The following is a 20,502-nucleotide window of genomic DNA, read 5'->3' on the forward strand; positions in this document are numbered from 1 at the left end:
ATGTATAACTTGTAAGAAATTTAAAAAAGATTTTGATGTGAACTGTAGCTTTTGTGACGAGTGCCCTGAAACTGTTGTACATTTGTTTTGGTACTGTCCATCTGTCAGTTTGTTTGGGCAGAAAGTGTGTGATTTCATTCATAATAACATTGAAAAGGATGTTATGATTGCTTGGAAAAATTTATTGTTTGCTTTTTTGAAAATAGTATAGAGAAAAATAATTTGAACTATCTAATACGTTTATGACTTTTAATGTCAAAATATCATATTCATTGTTGTAAATTCTTTGGAAAGAAGTCATGCTTTATAGCCTTTTATAATGAGTTCAGACAATACATTCTCCCAAGCAAGTTTTCTGACAAATAAAATACTTTGAAAATAATGGAGATTAGCTCTATTTTTAAATATATATATATTTTTTATAACTTCTCAATAACCTAGTATGTTGCAGGATGATCTTTTGTTTTTTTCCACTTTGTTTAGTAATATAAAAAAAAGTTTTTCCTTGTCTTGTATTTGTTAATGTTATCTTGAGAGATTTTTTCAATTCTATTGATATTGTATTGATTAGCTTTCGATGTTCATATTTGAGAAAGTTGTGTTGTCTGCTTGCAATTTAAAAAAAAGACTACATTTCCGGTTCGCTAAGGGAAAACAGTAGGCGTGTCTTTTACTAACGAGCTACAGTAGTAATCGAGTTACTGTCGATGCTTGTTACTTTTAAATCACTAAAGTTGGGTTTGGCTCACTTTTGCGCAACATTGCACAGCATTACTAAAATCTGGACTAAAATAACAGTATGAGTTAGATTCCGCGACGTTTGGAAGACTGCTAGTGCTAACTACCCAGTGCTTTAGCAACTGCTTGGATTTTGGCGGAAGCTCATCAGTGAAACAATCGGCGCCTTCTGCACGAAAGTACGCCGCAACACGAAGAAAACAACAAAAGGTGAGATGAGATGATATGTATGCAGCAACGCAATTTATGCCAAGTATTTGAAAATCTTCTTGCCCCTCGTTTTTTTTTCAACACCAGAGTGCGATTGGAGGCCTTAATTGGTCACATTTGTGTTCGATGTGCGTCAGAATTGAAGCAAAAGTATATATTTTTTTACCAACACAAGGCCGTGACACACAGTGAGCACCGCCGCGGAAAGCTGCTGCAGTGGACGGTTGGAACAATCAACCAACAAACCCTCTATTGATGCGCTGCAACGGAAAAACTAGAAAAGGAGAGCGGATGTTTTTGAGAGAATGGCTAGACAATTATAGGGGGGGGGGGGGGGGGGGGGAATGATCATCACTATTATTTTGATTGAGATTGAAATCATGATTATTCATTGATTTTAAAAGCTAGTATTTTTTTTAAACTATTAAAACTCAAAACTCGTTGAACACTTTATTCTTTAACACTTCTGTCAAGTCTAGTAAATATCCTGTGTAATTTAACCCTTGCATTTTCATTCTTCGTTTTCAAACTTAAGCATTAGATTACCCTCGTTATCATATTTATTTTATCCTGTTATTTTCCAAGTCAGAATGACTGAACAGGCACGGTAGGTATAATTTTCTTTTTATTTATTATTTGTTTTATTTAATATTTGTGCTGATCTGAAATGCCTTGTAGTTAAAATAAGTGAGATTTTAGACAAATCTCTCCTGTAGAGATGTGATGTTAGAATCACAGTAGGAGATTTGTTGGCTAAAACAGCACATTTTAGTAAGCCTGGTTTGTTAATAAGTATAAATAACCGGAAACTAATGTCAGCATCATAGTGTGAAGAGTCCATCCATCCACCATTTTCCGAACCGTTTATCCTTACGAGGGTTGCGCAGGTGCGTTGGAGCTTATCCCAGTTTTCTACGGGCTGTAGTCATGAGTAATCCGACGGCTGGGGCACTTTAGCGCTGCAAGCTAGCACGGCTAGCTTTCTGCTAGGTGCTGGTGGGTTGCTGCCACCGCTAAAAGCTGACAACAGGCGGCAAACAAAACAATGTAATATGCACGATATTGGAAAAACATGCAATATGCGATGTAGTGGCTGAATATCGATATTTATATTTGTATTATTTATTGAAAGAATACTATTTTTTCATGCGGCAAAATAAGCAAACTTGATGTATTCTTAGTTGATTAATTGTAATTACTAGGGATGCACCGAAATTATTTTTTTGGACCGAAACGCTGAAAAAAAAATTATGCCAATTTTTTATTAGCATTGCATTTATTATAATTAATTAAAATTATAATATTATTATAACATATTCAAGCCTATTTAGCACGGGCATTTTAACAAAGCACAATATAAATTGAAATGCGTCCACACCACAGACATCAGAGACACGTTGGCAAATGGTACATTAAATACCAAACACGGGGTGAGCAACTGAGCATTTTCTGACGGTGCAATTGCACTATATAGTCAATGTACAGTAGTTTGCACTGGCGGGCACGGATGCTTGCCGTGTGGTGCGGATGACGCATTTGTAGGCTATTTGGAGCACATTCACATATTCACCAACGTTTAAAAAAAAAATAAAAAAAATTTGCACTAGCCAATTGGCTTTGGGTAAGTGTTTACTTGTTTAAAACGGTTGATAGCAATAGTGCTAACGTTAGCTAAAGTATTCAGCACGGCCACCAGAATGCAAGTGAAAAAGTGGAAGCGCTTGAGGGGTTTTTAATCAAATAAAAAAAGGAAGGCGCTGCAGGAGAAAGAGTGGCTCACCTGTAGTGCAGTGCTCTGCAGCGCTCTCTTTTTTGACATAGTTTACCAAGCGACCCTCTCTTTCTTCGGTGCGCACAATGAAGATGCCGGTACTCACAAACGCCAGCGAGTAACAAGGCGGACACTCACTCCCGTGTTTGGTGTTTAATTCAAATAGACACTTGCTTGCAGCCGTTTTTAAAAATGTTTGTATTTTTTTGCTTGTGTCACCACAACATACTCTTTCGGCCATATTCTTTCGGCTTGAATTTTATTTCGGCCGAATGCCGAAAATGCCATTTTCACTGGCTGAATATTTGGTGCATCACTAGTAATTACCTCAATAATGTTAAACTATTGCATGGCGGATTTTAGTTAAGGTCGGACTGGTTAAAGTCAGATAAAAGCATAAAATTCCATATGAAACTTATTCCATGTCTTTGCGATATGCACACTGCATGGGCCAATATCGCAATATCGATATTTTTTCGATATATTATGCAGCCCTATGCAGTCTTAGTGCCCTTAACTGGCAGTTGAACGTGAATTTCAGGACAAAGTTGTGTTATTGATGTAGATAGGGCTGGCAATATATTGGAAACAAATTTTGCGCGATATTGGTCCATGCAATATGCATATTGCAAAGACATGCAATAAGTTTCATATGGAACGTTATTCTTTTATCTGAATTTGGCCAGTCAGACGCAAATTTAAATTTGCATCACCATCCAATAGTTGACCATTATCTAGGGTAATTACAATTAATTAACTAAAAATACATTGAGCTTGCATATTTTGCCACATGGAAACAATTTAATTCTTTAATTTCATAATAGAAAATGTATCTCTTTAGGTACATGTTAAATATCGCAATAATATGTATCACAATATTCAACAACTATATCTCATATTGCATGTTTTTCCAATATCGTATTTGTCTTCAGTCTTTCACTTTTTCTTTCATTTAATGTACATTTGAATTACTGCCACATGCACTCCATTTAATAATGTGGCGGTAATGCACCAAAAGCACCTGCCAACTGCGATAAGAAAGAATAAGTCATGCATTACCGCCAGTGACCTTCTTCATAGCCATAGGTTTCTATGCTAAAGAAGGGGGCGCTAATGAAACAAAAGTATTTGACAACCATCACATGGAAGTAGAAGAAGTAGTCCGTAGTCTTGTGTAAGTTATAGTGTAGTATGACTTATTTATAGCAAGCAGCAAGATGCACAGTAAACGATCAGGATTCTACTTTTGGCTCTAATGTGACAGTATCATGCAGCACCACTCAACAGTCCTATGTATTATATTTACAGTATGTGCATTTATGTCTTATTGTATTCCAGATCATCCATTGCTCAAATGTCGAGATTGTCAGTTGACGCATGTGAAACTGCTGCAATGGCACCCAGCCTTGGACATCCGGCACGAGGCTCTAATGTAACAATCCTGATAAGCAGGGTTCACTCATATCCGCATTGTGAGCTCATAGAATTCTGGGCCAACTTTGGCCAGGCCAGGGCCCAGGAGTATCAATCCCTGGCCAAAAATATTCAGTCACCTGTAAACTTATTTCATGACTTTGAAGGAAATCCTGGTGACTTGTGCTTGGCTCAGATTGAAGGTACATGGTATAGGTCCCGCATCGTCACAAAAAATGGATCTAACTACCAAGTCTTTCTTATTGACCAAGGGATGACATGTAACACTAACACAAATGTATTGGCTTGGGGTAAGAGGGATCACTTCCAACTATCACCTGAAGTGGAGTTTTGTGTGCTTGCCAATGTATGGCCACACTGTCCCGAAAATAGATGGTCTCCATTTGCACTTGAATTCATGCAGTCTCTTCGAGGACACACAGTAAAGGCTCATGTGCAAGATGTGCTAGTACATGAAAGAAAGCTGCTTCTAGATATACCGTGCATATCCAGTCAAATGTATGAAATGGGATTAGCAAAGAAAATGGAACCAAACATGTTTCTGGATTTTGTTCTCAAGTCACCACATCCTAAAACTGAAGCTGAAAAGTTTCATCAAACCTCCATGGGTGAAGTTGAGCAACTCCAGAAGAAGGATCTGTACATTTTTCCAGAGCTGTCAACAGGAGCTGTGGAGACCGTTGTAGTCACAGAGGTGACCAATCCACAGCGTGTTTTCTGCCAGTTGAAAGTTTTTTCTCAAGCATTAAAGAAACTCTCAGAGCAAATCACACAGTGTTGTAGGGGCAGAACGGTCAGTTGTACTGTAGATCCTACAATGATAGGATTTGCTTGTGCTGCAAGAGGAAATGATGGCAGTTGGTATCGCTCTGTTCTGCAACAGGTATTTCCAAAAAGTCAACAGGTGGAAGTATTGAATGTTGACTATGGTACAAAACAATTGGTTCAAATGGAAAACGTAAGACCACTCGGTCCAGAGTTCTTCAAAATGCCTGTTGTGACCTATGTGTGCTCGCTCCATGGAGTCTTTGACAAGGGAGTTGGATGGACAAGCAACCAGATTACCTACCTCAAGTCCTTACTCTTGCACAAGACTGTCATTGCCAAATTCCATTACCAAAGTATCGCAGAGGGTGTTTACTATGTTACACTCTATGATGATGAAAATACAAACCTCAACAATGTGTTTTGTTTCAAGGAGAATTCGCTGCAGGAGAGTGAAGAAACACTTTGCGATTATGCTACTGGAAACATGGCATACAGAAGCCAGCTTCCCCCCCAGGTTCAAAATAATCAAGGAATGTCATCTTCTGGGCAGACCATGATGATTGAAGAGAAGGTGGAGAGAATTACCACGTTTCCAGTTGAAAGCATCTTACTCGACTCTTCACAGGTGGCATGTGTGTCTCACATATCCAACCCCGGCGAGTTTTGGATCCAAACACAAAACCATGCAAACGAGCTTGATGAATTAATGGATGGCATATCACAGTTATACAAATTCTCAGACATTAACTATGTGATGGAAATACCTACCCTTGGTGCTTGTTGTGCAGCCAAAGCAGCTGATGGAGATTTCTACAGAGCTCTTGTGTTAGATGTTGGAGAAACAAAAATCAAGGTGTTCTTTGTGGATTACGGAGGCACCGAGGAGGTTGATTGGAGTAACATCAGAACTCTTCCTGATAAATTTAAAAAAATGCCACAGCTTGCACTGAAATGTTCACTGGCAGGCCTTAGGCCAAAATACCTCAGATGGAGTTGCTCTGCCATTGAGTTTTTCATCAAAATGACCGCAGACAAACTCCTTAATGTACATGTGATAGGAAAACACAACGATACCTATGTTGTAACACTGACAAATCCCAAGTCACAAGGAGAAAGGGATATTGGTCAGCTGATGTGGTCTTCTGGTCTTGCCGAATGCAATGAGATGAAAGAAACATCCCAAGTCTCCACTGAAAAGTCAGAAACTGGATTCTTGGATGTTAACAAAAACAGTGAGGTCCTTTTACAGACCCAGAGTAATGTTGAGCCCTTCAGCAAAGTGTTACAAATTGGAAAGTTCCAAGAAAATATGTTTCCTATCGGTAGTGTCCTTGAAGTCAATGTGACTAGCATCGAGAGCCCAAATGATTTTTGGTGCCAACGTGCGGAAAACTCTTGGAAGTTGAAATTGCTGATGCAAGACATACAGAGACACTATGCTGGCACCATTTATGAGCCTCTTACAGGAGCGGCTTGTGTTGTTCGACATTCTGACAATGGAATGTGGTACAGAGGTCTTGTCATTTGCAAAGACAAACCAACTCAAGTGGTTGTTCTTTTTGTTGACTACGGCCAAACAAAGACGGTCTCTCTCCATGACCTGAGGAAAATCCGCCGTGAATTTCTTGATCTGCACGGTCAAGCATTTCGGTGCAGTCTACTCAACCCTCTCAAGATCATGTCACATGTAAATGATTGGAATGATAAGGCAAAAGAAAAGTTTCAGAACTTTGTGGAAACGGCTGCCTCCACCTTTGTTCCATTAAAGTGTACTGTCTATGCAGTCATGTACAATGAAGAGAAACTAGTTGTCAACATTGTGGATCTAGAAACTCCCTTTGAGAGCATCTCCACCAGTATGGCAGACCTTGCCCACTTTACACCTGGCAGGACAGTACCCGAACCATCTGACTGCCTGGACTTCTACTACTACTACTACTACTCAACACACAGCATCAAAATTGGAACTAAAGAACAAGTCAAAGTCACATGTGTGAACGGTGTCGGTCAGTTCTACTGCCAACTTGAAAGGAACGCTGATGTGCTGAAGGACCTTAATAAGAAGGTCGGCAACCTTTGCTATCAGCTTGGCAAAGTGAAGCCCCCAACATCATTTCAAAAATTGTGCTTTGCAAAGTACACTGATGGGCTGTGGTACAGGGCACAAATCAAGAGACTCCAGCCATCAATCCTGGTTCACTTTGTTGATTATGGTGATACAGCTGAAGTGGACCAATCAGACTTGATTCCAGTGCCCAAAGAGGCCGAAGACATAATGTCTGTCCCTATGCAAGCAGTTTTGTGCAGCCTCTCTGATGTCCCAACAGATGTTCCCAGTAAGGTGAATGACTGGTTTCAATCATCGGTGACAGAATGTAAATTCCAAGCACTTTTCATAGCCAAAGAATCCAATGGGAGCCTCCTGGTTGAGCTTTACCACAAAAACACTCAAATCAATTCAAAAATAAAGCAAAAGTTTCAGCTGCAGGCGCAGACTGAAGGTCATGTTCACTACCAGTGTCAAAAAGCTTTTGAGAATGCAAACGGTGTGAAAGAAACAAAATCTGTTTCTGCCCAAGTCATCCAAAAAAACAACGCCCTTGAGCCAAAACCAGCACATCAAGCGAGACAAGTGACACAACCTTCAAGAGCGAATTTTCAAAAACTCTACCAAACACCACATCAAAGGCAACATCAGAGCAAGCAAATTGATAATACTGAAAGAAAAGAAAATCTCAAAGTCACAAACTCAAAATTGGATTTTAAATCACCTGTCAAAGAATCTGGTAATGTGCTTCCACAAACCAACTCTCCAAAACTCCCTAAACTTGAAGACTTGCCCAAAAATGTGATCACATTAGATATGGAGGCAGATGTTTATGTGTCACATTACAACAGCCCATCAAGTTTCTATGTGCAGCTTGTCAGAGAAGAGGATAAAATATTCTCCCTGAATGAAAAGCTGAATGACCCGCTAGCTGATCCCAAAATCAGCATCAGTGAGGTAGATGCAGGTGATCTAGTTGAAGCGGAGTTTCCTGATGATTCCTTATGGTACCGGGGAAGTGTTAAAGAAATGGTCTCCAGCTCTATGGCTCTTGTAGAGTTTGTTGATTTTGGCAACACAGCACAGTTACCGTGTTCCAAACTAGCCAAACTCAATAAGGCTTTTGTGCACTTGCCAAGGTATAGCACACACTGCATGCTAAGTGAAGCTGAATATCTTGAGCCACTTGATGCAGAAGTGGCGTCCACTCTGAAAAGAGAGATTGGCTCGAATGCAGACAAAATGCTGAAATGTCGATTTGTGCAGCAGTTGGACTTAATGTGGCAAGTCACTCTTGTGGATAATGGTGTGCAGGTCACATGTAAAACACCCACAGCATGTCCTGAAATTCCATCTGACCCTGAACATGAAATGGACACGAGTGTGCAGAACTCAGAAATGTCATTGAATTACCACCATTTAGAATTTACAGAGGGACAACAGCTAGATGTTTACGTCTCAGCTTTTGGTGATGATACCTTTTGGTGTCAGCTTGCTGACTCTGCCGCACTTGATAAGCTGTCTGAAAGTCTCTCAGAAATTCGAAATTCAGCTTATAATTCACGTGTCAGCATCAGCACTCTCTCACCTGGCACACCATGCATTGCGTTTTTCGCAGAGGATCAGCTTTGGTGCCGTGCTGAAGTAGTGAGTCAAGATGGAGATGAGCTGTCAGTTCTGTTTGTAGACTACGGAAACACAGATAAAGTTACCGGCACAGATGTGAGGGAAATACCCCCTGAGCTGTTACAGACTCATGTACAGGCATTTTTGTGTAAGCTTGATGGTTTTGATGAGACTCATGGCTCTTGGTGTGACGGGGCATCCGAAGGATTGACTTCAATTGCAACAGACAAGTTATTGCAGATGACTGTTACCAAGGCTTACAGAGACGATGGAAAGAACATGTATCTTGTGCAGTTGGAGTGTGAAGGTCAGACGTTAAATGAGAATATGAAACGTTGGTGGATGACTTCCATGGTGGAAACCAGACCGGATATCGCACAGCACATGCTGGATGAAGAACTAGTCCCAATTAATGTGACTGTGGAAAAAACTGAGAATGGACCCCCCGAGAGTGAAAGCACAAGTCTTGTTCTTTCTGATGCTCACACGGGGCAAGATGATAATGATGCTGACTTGTACTCTCTCTCTCAGAGCCCTGTGGATTGTCTTCACACTTCAATTCTTTCATCAGAGTCCCCACTAGAAGAGAGGTGTTTGTCTGAAAGTAAAGCGGTAAACACGGTCCCCACTGTTTTGATTCCTCACATTGAACCCGTTTCACAGATTTTTAGTGGAAAACAAGAAAATGTGTTGCCCTTGCTAAATATGGAAAAGAAAGCTGTTGAGAGTGGCAAAGACTTTCATGAGGAAGCTGCCTCTCTGATGGACAAATCTTTGTCGGATGACCTAAAATCTCCACCAGCCGAGACCACTCAGGAAACTGTTGATAGTGGCCAAGACTTTGATGAGGGAGCTTCCTCTGTGATGGACAAATCTTTGTCGGATGACCTTAAATCTCCACCAGCCGAGACCGTTCAGGAGGCCACCGATGAGTCTGGGATTCCTTTGTCTCCAGGTGAAGTGGTGGAAAGCCACAACATAAGCGACTGCCCTATTGGCACAGCCGATTCTGCAGGTAAGTCCTTTATGTTTTGTATCATGTGTGCAGGGCTGGACATTAACATCCGCCAAACATGGGAGAATTTCATCAGTGGCAGGTGACGAGGCCACTCTCACTAGCCACTTTTGAGACTCGAGTTATGCACACTGCTCGCAAAAAGTTAGGGATATATGGCTTTCAGTCGAAATGTATGGAAAATGTCAAAGGTTCACGCTACAGTGATATATCTTGAAAGCGGACATTTAAGTAGAAGGATGCACTGGGGATTCCCTCATCTCAAACAATTGATTGAAACACAATTTAACAACAATGGGTGGTTACACCACAACAAAAAATTGTCAACGTCTCGTCATGTGCCCTTGAGCATCAATTACAGCTTGACAACGACGTCTCATGCTGTTCACATGTCGACTTGTCTGCTGAGGCATGGCATCCCACTCTTCTTGAAGGGCAGCCATCAGGTCATTGGGGTTCTGGGGTGCAGTTCTGAGCCTCTACATGGCGCCCTAGCTGATCCCACAGGTTTTCAATAGGGTCCAGGTCTGGAGAAAGTGCAGGCCATTCCATTTGAGGTACACCAGTTTCCAACAGCCAACCTTCAGCTAGAGCATTGTCGTTTGTGAATTTGGCTGTTAAGCTCCTCGTTAGAGAACAGCAACTTGTGCAAAAAGTACTGAAACTTTTAACAGTTAGACACATGCATTCAAAAGCTTAGCGAAGGTCACATTAAGTTCACCTGGAAAGGTTTGAATGCATTTTAGGCTCGTCCTGAAATTTCACCTGAAAGCCAAATATCCCTAACTTTTTGTGAGCAGTGTATTTGGACCCACATCACCTATAGTAAAAAAGAAAGGTTAAATGGTGCAGCATTGCAGGCTTCATGGTAGACACAAAATGTACAGACCAATTACATGTGAGTTAAACCTTCCGGTGTAACCTAATTTAGCCAATCAAGTTTGATTTCTGCATTAGATTTGGACAATATTAAGTTAAACTAGATCTCTAAAAGCTTATCAAAATAGTTGTCTTCTAATTTGATAATCGATTAATCCATTAAATGTTGCAACTCTTAAGCCTAAACCTTGTTTATGGTCATCTTTCGTAGCTCTCGAAGACATCTTGTGTAAAGCAAAAACAGTGTAGATGTTTAATATTTCATGCTTTGTCTCGGTGTACTGCCATAGGGCTCCGCCAGTCTCCTGAACCAGAAGGAAGTGCTTCAACTTTTCAAAAAAATAGTATTTATTCATCTCTTTTTTACGGAATGTGGAAATTGTGCCTGCATAATTCCTATTATTCAGCAACAAAATAGTGGCTAATGAAAATGGTGATTGGCTAGTAACTTTGGAAAAACCACGAGCCTGAGTGATGAGCAAAACGTTAATGTCAAGCACTGAATGTATGTCATAGCTTTATTTAAGTGTTTGATATTATTGTTGTATGTTCTATTTTTAGATGCAAATCTTTCTACTGATGACAAGGTTGCCAATACAAATCCAGTTATGAGTGGGACAGCTGTAAAAATGGTAAATCCTTTGTAATTCGTATTAGTACATGGTTTTGTTTGCACAGTGTCTATATAATATTTTACTGACACATTTTCAGAAGTAATGAATTACTTAGGAAAAAAATAAAAGGTTGCTGATATTTGCTCTGTATAAACAATTGCTTTACATGACATAGTATGAACAAGATCATTGCGTTTCCTAACACACCATTGGCATTTGACTGAATTCTCTTGATCATGCGTGGGGATAATTAAGCATTGCACGTAATTTTGCTTCAAATGTCTGAAGACACAACAATAAATTTCGACCAAATTCTTAGTCAGTGAATCGAATATTCAGCCCATCCCTTAGTTGCCAATAAGAATGAATGGTGTAAAAAACAAAAACAAACCTTTTGCTTTTGTAATTGACCCCAAAATAAAGTATAATTTCTGTCTCCTTTTAAAGGAACCTCATGACGCCGTCATGAACTACGTGGTTCCTTATGAGCTCGCTGTGGACGCCACTGAAGAATTACAACTGGTATAATCTATTATTTTGTTTGTATTAATTAATCCAGCACTGCTAATAATATATTTTTTTGTCAAGTCACTTCACTTGTTCCAGGTTTGCATCATTAACTACAATTGCGTAAGAACTCGCGTGTTTAAAGCGACACGACTCAAAATTACTTTTCTGTCATTTTATGAGGCAGTGTGTATGAACATTTAAAGTGCAAATATCAATGGCATCCCTGACAAAAGGTTTAAGCCGATTAGGTATCAAAATGACATACCCTGTATGGTGCCAAATTGGAAATTTTTAGTCCAGTCCACGTCATTGCTGTGATGTGTTCCGTCTTAATGTGGCACTGGTCATTTTGGACTTGTTTCCTGGTCTATTGTGCTCGAAAAATGCCATATGGCGTCGTTGGGTTAGGGCTGGGCAATAAATCGAATTAATTTGATACATCGTCATTTTAGAAATCGAATTGTTGTTAAATCGTGAAATCAAGTTTTGTCTTTTGGATTATTAAAAAATGCGACTGTCACCAAAATCTATGTGTACATGTGTAGACGTGCTAATCATAGTCTGAAAATATTATGGAAGTCGCAATATTTAGGATATTAAAATTTGAATCGTTGCCACATTCCATATGCATAATATTTAATGTTACACGTGAATTATTTTGTGATAAACATGCAAGAGTCATGTTAATTAAGTCATCATGGCATCAATATCACCATCATCCTCCAAGGCGCAGGTCCTGCTAGCCAACAGAAAGATGGATAAACAAAGCCAAATACAAAGGATTTTCACTTTATTTATATAACTTGGTAGCCTTTTAGGTAGATATGACCATGATACACATTGCTACAACAATTGAACTTTTGGTGGCCTATGACTTTTATTTTTTATTTTTCTGAATAAATACAAATATAAATAATTTGATGTTATTGAGCTAATTATTAATTAAATTAATTACATTATTGTTGTAGTATTCTTTCAGTTGTGGGATTGAGGTACTATATGCAGGTGTTTTATTTTTATTTTTATCGAAGTTCAGATTTTAGTATTAAAACCGAGGCCGAGCAATTTTTTTTTTTTACTGATGCTATATCTTGTCTTATTTCTTGTCACTCTTCCTAAAGTTTATTGCTTATACAAGAATCTGTTCTCTTTTAGATTGCTATTACAACTGAGGATAACACATTGGCATTGGTTGAAGTGAATGCATATTCAGGTTTGTTCTTGGCAGCCCCAGACAAGTTGTATAACAACTGCTGGTATATCAGCATCCTTCAGATGTGTATTTGTTTTTTGTTTTTGCTCAACCAGATCTTCCTGTAGATACTGACGCCAATACTGTCACCACATTCCGCGAGTCATATTTCAGCACAGATTCCTTTACACAGGTAGTAACCGCTCAGTATGCACAATTTTGCTTGTTAGGGGGAAAAAATGTAATTCAACTTTTGTTGTTTTCAGAGTGCCATGATCTATTCTGTTAAGGAGTTGACAGGTATCTACAAAATATCTCACATGCAGAAAGCACTGTGATGACATTGACTAGGTTTTGTCCATGGAACTCTTCATGAAGCTCGTTGACATGTCATGAAATTATCATCCAGTAGAGAGCACTATTTCTTCCACCACAACAATCTATGCAAAAAACAAAAACTCAAAATGAAACACTTTCAAAATGTTTAAAGTATGTAACTAACTTTTCTGCTGAAAAACACATTAAATAACTTATCACGTTTGCATTGTAGATCCAAATGAGAGTGATGGCGTAATGGCTGCAGGAAAACATTGTCGCATCAGTGTGATAGAAGAGGAAATGGTAATTTGCATCACACACCATTTCAACATGAGTTGCATACACATCTGTAATGTTTTTTTTCATTCTGTGCTTGAGTCTGAGTTAGTCACAACCTAAGGTGTCTTGATAAGTTGTTGTGGCAAGTGTTGAACCCATCTGCTTAGAACAGACAACTGAGCATTATACGGCCTGTGGGTCACACCTGCCTATTCACAGTCTGACTGGTCCTCGCAAGGTCTTTATGGAGTCAAAATAAAATGTAAAATTTTGTTTAGAAAGTGATGCTAAAGCGTATTCATTTGTCTATGTACATGTGATTGTTTGGACTTAAAAGCGAGCAAGAGCAGTGTCTGAAAACGATTGTTTCCTCATATTAGTAATTTGATTTCCTGCTCTGTTGATGGAAGTGGGGCATTTGGGAATCTCGGTAAAATAGGGATAATAGAAGTAAGCAATTTGTGCTCATATTGTCAACATACTTAAGCCGCGATGGGGACCTTAAAAAACAGAATATATATTAGTATGATGTGAATGTGTGTAAAGAATTTTAATGTCACTTATTTTGTATTTACACCTCACAAAAAATTTGGGATATTTGGCTTTCACATTATATTGAGAAATAATTAACCTTAAAGCCACTATAACCTTTATCCGTTAATTTCTCTAAACTTTTGAATGCACTTCAAATACACTATAGTTCATGACTTATTTACGCCCTGTGCGTTTTGCTAATAAGGAGCTGAATGGCAAAATTCACACGTTTGATCCTTGAATCGAATACTGTAATACATTTCCAAGGACGTCCACTTGTTTGCCTATCTGCATTTTACCGTCCTTCTATAATTTTGTAGCAATTTGGTGCGATAACACTTACATTACCAGTGGTCATTGTCCTCTGTGAAAATCCTGTTTAAAGCTTTGCAATGGTGTGGAATTCTAATCAATTCTAATTGATGCAGGTTATGTATTGGTCCATTTATGGACCAAGAACGTCATTTGTACAGGTCTGATATTGAAAAAAAATAGACCGATATGAAAAACGGTCTAAAAAAATTATACTAACGTGTGTCATTGTAAGAGTCAAAGCCTCCACTGCATAACTTAGGAGGTCATATATCACCACCGCACGTGACCGAAGAAGTAACAGTGAGCTATTTGTCAACATGGCTTTAGTTGTCCCAGAGCAGTTAATATGAATCAGGGCTCTAGGCGGCCCTCAATTTGGGCACGTATAGGCAACATTTATTATTGAATTGAATTGATTTATTTGTTTTGAGCAGATCAAGCAATATGACATATTCCAAAAAGCCAAATATAGCAATATAGGACTATTGTAAAAAACAATCGGAAAATAGTCTTCGCAAGAAAAAAAAAAAACAGCATCATGTATACCAGTGGCAATAAAGAAAGCTCAACATGTGCTACTCAAAAAGGAGTGGGAAGAAGGTAACTTATTAAATCCCACCCCCATCTTCCAACAATATACACAGCATTCAGGCACTTTCCGCTTCCCTAATATTTAAATTACATCCATACAAGTCCTACTGATCAATAGCATGTTTAGAAAACTTGAACATTGTATACAGACACCGTACTATCTAAATAATAATTTGCACAATTTTAGAATACAATATGTTGCAGCAATAATTAAATACCAACATGGTAAAGGTATCATCAGTACCCACAAAGTAAAGGAATGGAACATACCAGCATGATTAAAAAACAAACAACTAATCAAGACCAACAATGGTTAAAAAAAAAAAAGCCAGCTAAGCCCTGCCATCCTGATACTGTGACAAGATTATGTGTTTGTAAGATGCTTTAAAGCTATAAATGTTTTGACATTGCTTGTAGTGTAGGTTCAGACTGTAGTTTTACCCCACATACAGACACACTAAAACTCTTCCTGGTAGTTTGAAATGTTGGTAGTGTAAAATTTCCAAACCCTCTCATGCCATAAGTACTCTCCAAGAAAAACAAAACAAAAACAAAACGTACATTGTTTGGTAGCGATTTACCAAAGACTTTAGATAAGATAAATCAGGTAGAATATTTCACAAGATAATGTAACTTAATTAAATTAGATTGAATAAACATTTTATTTGTGTGTGCTAGAAATTGAGCCTTGTGTATAATGCTTACTGCACGTTTTTGCAATATGAATAAGGTCTGTTTGGAACATTTATAATTATTTCCCCATACTTCAATACAATAGGTGAGATATGGGAGAACTAAGGAACAATATAATATTCTGATAGCATCATGATCTAGAAATTGCTTTTGTTTTATTCATGACATTTTTTGTTCTTATGTGTCTTACATGGGCATTCCACGACAACTTGCTATCAATTATTATACCCAAAAATGTATATTCCTTCACATTTTCTAATTGTATACCATCTATGTGGTTATGTGTATTTTCAACTCTGGATTACTTTTGTATTTTCCAAATATCAATACTTTTGTTTATATTCTGAATTAATTTGTTGAGTTCCATCCACTTCTTAATTTTTTCGAGTTCTGTATTTACCTTACTCTCAAATTCGCTATAATTGTCACTACTATAGAATATGTTTGTATCAGCTGCAAACAAATATTAATTTAAATGATTTTGATACATTAAATTGGTCATTTATGTATAGGTTAAAAAGCTGAGGACCCAGCACTGATCCCTGGGCTACACCACAAGCAATACCAAGTTGATCAGATTGATGTTCACCCATTTTGACATATTGTGTTCCTTTGGTTAAATAACTTTTTAACCAGTTCCTAGCTATCCCTCTAATCTCATATTGCTCCAATTTATTAAGTAAATTGGTAACGCAGAATCCAACTCGACTTAATCACACCGCCCCACCAACGAATACTTTCCAAACAGTTAAAGTTGAAGTCAACCTTAAACATTTCTTGACAATATGTTTTGTGACCTCACTAGTCTAAACATGACATTCTGATTAATAACATTTGTGGAATAAGCGTTATGAAACAAAATCCAGCCATTTTTATCCATCTCAGGGGGCGACCATTTTGCCACTTGCTGTCGACTGAAGATGACATCACAGTTACTCGGGGCTCAGGCAACGGCCAATGACAGCTCACCTGTTTTCTGAAGCTCAGCTGTGATTGGTTGTTACCTGAGACCTGAGCAACTGTGATGTCATTTTCACTCAACAGCAACTGAAATGGATAAAAACGGCTGGATTTTGCTGCTTAATTCATATTCCACTAATGTAATATTAAACAGAATAACATATTTGGACTAGTGGGGCTGTATAGAACAAATTATTGTCCAAAAAATGTTTGGGCTGACTTCACATTTAATGTGTTGTGTGTTTGCAGAGCAACACGATGGCAGAAGACGAGATGTCAGATTTTTGTCAAAGTGAACATCCTGGTTTGTATCTCTTTTTCACCCTTCACACCCTCCATGATCAAGGTAACTGTTTTACATTCAAGAATAAAAACAAAGTGTGTTTTCAATTCCGTCGTTTGACATAGAGGCGGGATCCCAAACGCATCTCTGTCAAGATGAGGTAGTTCACGTCATTCTATTAACAAAACCATCTTAGTCAAAAATGACTAGCATATGTTATGCTACTTTTCAGAATGTTGTTGAAGAGGTGACCTGTCTTGTCAGAGACTTGTGCTTGAAAGACATCCATATGCAAGAAAATGTGGCCGCCATGCATGGTAATAATAAACGTTCACATTCTCCAATAGGGCTGTGCAATTAATTGAAATTCAATTACAATTTCAATTCTTACACTCCACAATTACAAAATCAGCATAATCGTAAAACTTTTTTTTTGAGTGGTTTAAATTGATACATTTGCACAGTCTTTAAAATTTCAAATAAATAAATAAATGTTGTTTAATCCAAAAGTAACTTGCATAAATATTAGGGGTGTGAATTGCCTAGTAACTTTCGATTCGTATCACGATTCATAGGTCACGATTCGATTCAATAGCGATTAATCCCGATACGAATCTATAAATTGATTATTGCGTTTTTTTTAAACTCAAATTTAGAAAATACTAATCAGTAAATTTGTACATGTACACTGTAAGATTTGTATGAAAATGTATATATTTATTTATCTGAAAATTCAGGCTTATAACTGAGCCACTGCATTTAACAAACAAGTTGCAGTCTGTTTCATGTTTGAACAGCACTGAAATAAAATATTAAGGCTTAATGTTCCATTAATATAACATTCTTCCATGCTTAATGCGTGAATCCTAACCCTAAGTAAGACGTTTTGTTGAATGATCCCATAAAAAATGTATGCTTAAAAATCTATTCGGCCGCATATCGAATCGATTCAAGAATTGCGCGCTGTAATATTGCGATATATTGCAGAATCAATTTTTTCTAACACCCCTAATAAATATAGTGTTTCAAAGATTTTTATTTTCTTAATATTCTTTGCTTAAACATTTTCTTGGTTTGTACCAAAAAATAAATGATCGTCCTAATCATGATTTCAATGACCAAAATAATCATGATTAATATTTTCTTCATAATCGAGCAGCCCTGTTCTCTATTAAGAGTTACAGTGTAGTAACTAGGTGATTTAAAGAGTAGCATAGATCTCATGGTTGTGTTTTTTAAATTGTGATGCTGACATATCGTTTCTGTTGTAGACCAAAAAGAGGAGGAGGAAACGAAGAATGCCGAGTGCAACAAAGTAAGATGAGACTGATTGAATTAAACTAGAACATACCGTCATAATGAAGTGAGTGATCATTTTATTGTACCCAATTTTATATCCAGTGACGGGGTACCTACGGCTCCATTGTCCCCTGATGACAGGATTGGTAGGTATTAAGAAATCTTTTTTTATATAAAGTATGCTAGCATTCTTGATACTTGGGATATTTTGGCAAAAGCATATCACAGACATGGGTGTCAGGGCTCTGTCTTTGAGATAGGATGAGAAGCTTGGTCATCTGTGAGCAGAGATGGGAAAAGTACTGACATTCTCTTTCTACTTGAGTAAAAGTACAATTACTTGTGTAAAACAAAAACAACTTTGGTGGAAGTAAAAGTACTCAAATAATTACTCAAATAAAAGTACAGGCTCTGAAATGTAAACATTTTACCGAATGTTTCCTCCTACGTCAGTTTGAAAGAGATTAGCTAATGGAGTGAAAATGAGTAGACAACCACTGATCTGTAAGTAAAACTAGATAGCTGATTGTTTTGACGCAGAGAGGCCGCCATTTTACCACTCCAAGAAACGTTATTTAAACAACTAATCCTATACATTTTATTTACAGTATAGAGATTGGAAAACAATTGAGACAGTACTTATTAGGAACAGCATGATGTGTTTTCATTTGTGAAACATAAACAAGAGGACTTCAGTCGTTTTACAACTTGCCCTTGCTTTGTACATAATTAGATACATGTATAAATTATATATATCTGATGTTTACAGGATGAAACTTGGATAGTTTTTTTTATCAGAGGTGGCAAATTCAGGTCCCAAAACCCTGCTAAAGTTTGGCTTCAGCCCCTAGTGCTAGCTAGCTACGCTTGTAGTGCTAGCTAGCTACCTCCCTAGCAGGTAAACAAGCACCCACGGGAGCTAGCTAGGAAGCTAGCTAACTAGCACCTGAGGCTAAAGCCAAACTGTGGCAGGGTTTTTGCTTTCTGGACCTGGATTTGGCACCTCTGGTTTTGAGTGAAGAATTATACCTGTAATTAAACAAAAGATCAAACTGTCAGGTTAATGCATTGGGGTGTCCAATATAGAAACGTTTGTGTTTGTGACTGATCTTTGTATCATGTTTGTATCACTGATCTGTCTGAATGGGCGGGGGGGGGGGGCTCATATTTTATGTTGATGTGGGTATGCCTCTAAATCTAATATCTGGTTCTAAGGAACTGAGCGATAAAAGATAAAGGGGGTCTTCAAAGCAGCACATACTGTCCAATATGTCTAATCTGTTTGTGCAGTGCCTATAGTATATACAGTAGTCAGCTCGCGCAATGGGAGTGGTAAGATGGCCGCCCTGTAGCATCAATGGCTTGCACGGGCTACGAGCTATCTAGATTTTTTAATGTACCACTCCTCATTGACATGATTGAACCTTCTTTCATAGTTGACTAGCAGTCTGGAGCGTTCTTAACAAGTTCAAATTACCTTTTGTAGTGGCGTCGCACATTGCCCTCATATTTCCGGGTTCTAATTTAGCCCATTGCACGTCATGTGATAGAGCCAATCACAAGCTGGGATGTAGGGGACCGTGTGTAACGCTTCATATGATTGGCGGAGCGAGGAGACATTGACAACAGCTTTTTCTACCAGGTCATGTATTTTAATTGTTACCATGCATTAAAAATAAAAGTAACAACTTTGTTTTGAAAATGTCTCGAGTAAAAAGTACAGATACTAAAATTAAAATGTAATGGCTAAAACTCAAAAGTAGTTTAAAAAATGAATACTCAGTAAAGTACTGAAGAAAACTACTCAAGTACAGTTCATTACTTCCCATCGCTGTCTTTGAGGGGGCTCAGCGTAGAGCCGCTGCTCGTCCGCAATGAGAGGAGCACGATCCGTTGGCTCGGGCATCTAGTTAGGATGCCTCCCTGGTGAGGTGTTATGGGCATGACCCAACTAAATCTCCTGGCTGGCCTTGGGATGAGTTGGAAGAAGTAGCTGGGGAGACAGAAGTTTGGACTACCCTGCTAAAGCTGACGCCCCAGTGACTCAAAAGTGGATAAAAATGGTCGATGTGTTGCTTTTTTTTTTGTTTTTAGACAATGCATGTTGTTAACAGTCATACTAAAAAAAAATTTTTTTTGTTTGTATCAGTTCTTATAGCCATTACTTCAGCACACAGTTTAGCCCCCCCAGTGATTATGATGTGATTTTTTTTTTTAGGCGAGACATTCTCAGACCTCATTCACCAGTCTGTGGTCGTCAAGGATGACTCAGCCAACACTGAGCCAGAGGAGTGACAGCCAGTTAATACGTTTGCACGTTGAATTGTTTTGTTCTTGGGTGTTTCGAGTTTAAAGTTGGCACAAATGTTATTAAAAATCACTTGGTTTGCACGTTCCTTTTCACTTGTTCAACACATAAAATGAGG

At 38.3% G+C, this 20,502-nt stretch overlaps 1 protein-coding gene across 1 annotated transcript; it reads left to right on the top strand.

The window, feature by feature from the left end:
* The first annotated feature begins 654 nt into the window (after window positions 1-654).
* On the top strand, window positions 655-20,467 carry tdrd6a (tudor domain containing 6a). The gene is made up of 14 exons (XM_086060741.1): window positions 655-948; window positions 4,058-9,609; window positions 11,050-11,120; window positions 11,550-11,624; window positions 12,768-12,825; window positions 12,921-12,997; window positions 13,071-13,104; window positions 13,355-13,425; window positions 16,744-16,798; window positions 16,903-16,937; window positions 17,010-17,094; window positions 18,049-18,092; window positions 18,179-18,222; window positions 20,295-20,467. The coding sequence occupies exons 2-13, from the start codon at window positions 4,074-4,076 to the stop codon at window positions 18,179-18,181; spliced, it is 6,144 nt and encodes a 2,047-aa protein (XP_085916867.1). The 5' UTR covers window positions 655-948; window positions 4,058-4,073; the 3' UTR covers window positions 18,182-18,222; window positions 20,295-20,467.
* The last annotated feature ends 35 nt before the right edge of the window (window positions 20,468-20,502 follow it).

The sequence above is a fragment of the Leptonotus elevatus genome, chromosome 18 (genome assembly GCF_054856555.1).
Source record: "Leptonotus elevatus isolate MCC_2025b chromosome 18, RoL_Lele_1.0, whole genome shotgun sequence".
Lineage (NCBI taxonomy): Eukaryota > Metazoa > Chordata > Actinopteri > Syngnathiformes > Syngnathidae > Leptonotus > Leptonotus elevatus.

What these genes read in the sequence shown, in the direction of transcription:
- tdrd6a (XM_086060741.1), top strand. Translation starts at nt 4,074, where the DNA reads ATGTCGAGATTGTCAGTTGACGCATGTGAAACTGCTGCAATGGCACCC. An exon ending in TGGCACAGCCGATTCTGCAG is followed by an intron (nt 9,610 to 11,049) that starts GTAAGTCCTTTA and finishes TTCTATTTTTAG; the next exon opens with ATGCAAATCTTTCTACTGAT. An exon ending in TGAAGTGAATGCATATTCAG is followed by an intron (nt 12,826 to 12,920) that starts GTTTGTTCTTGG and finishes TTGCTCAACCAG; the next exon opens with ATCTTCCTGTAGATACTGAC.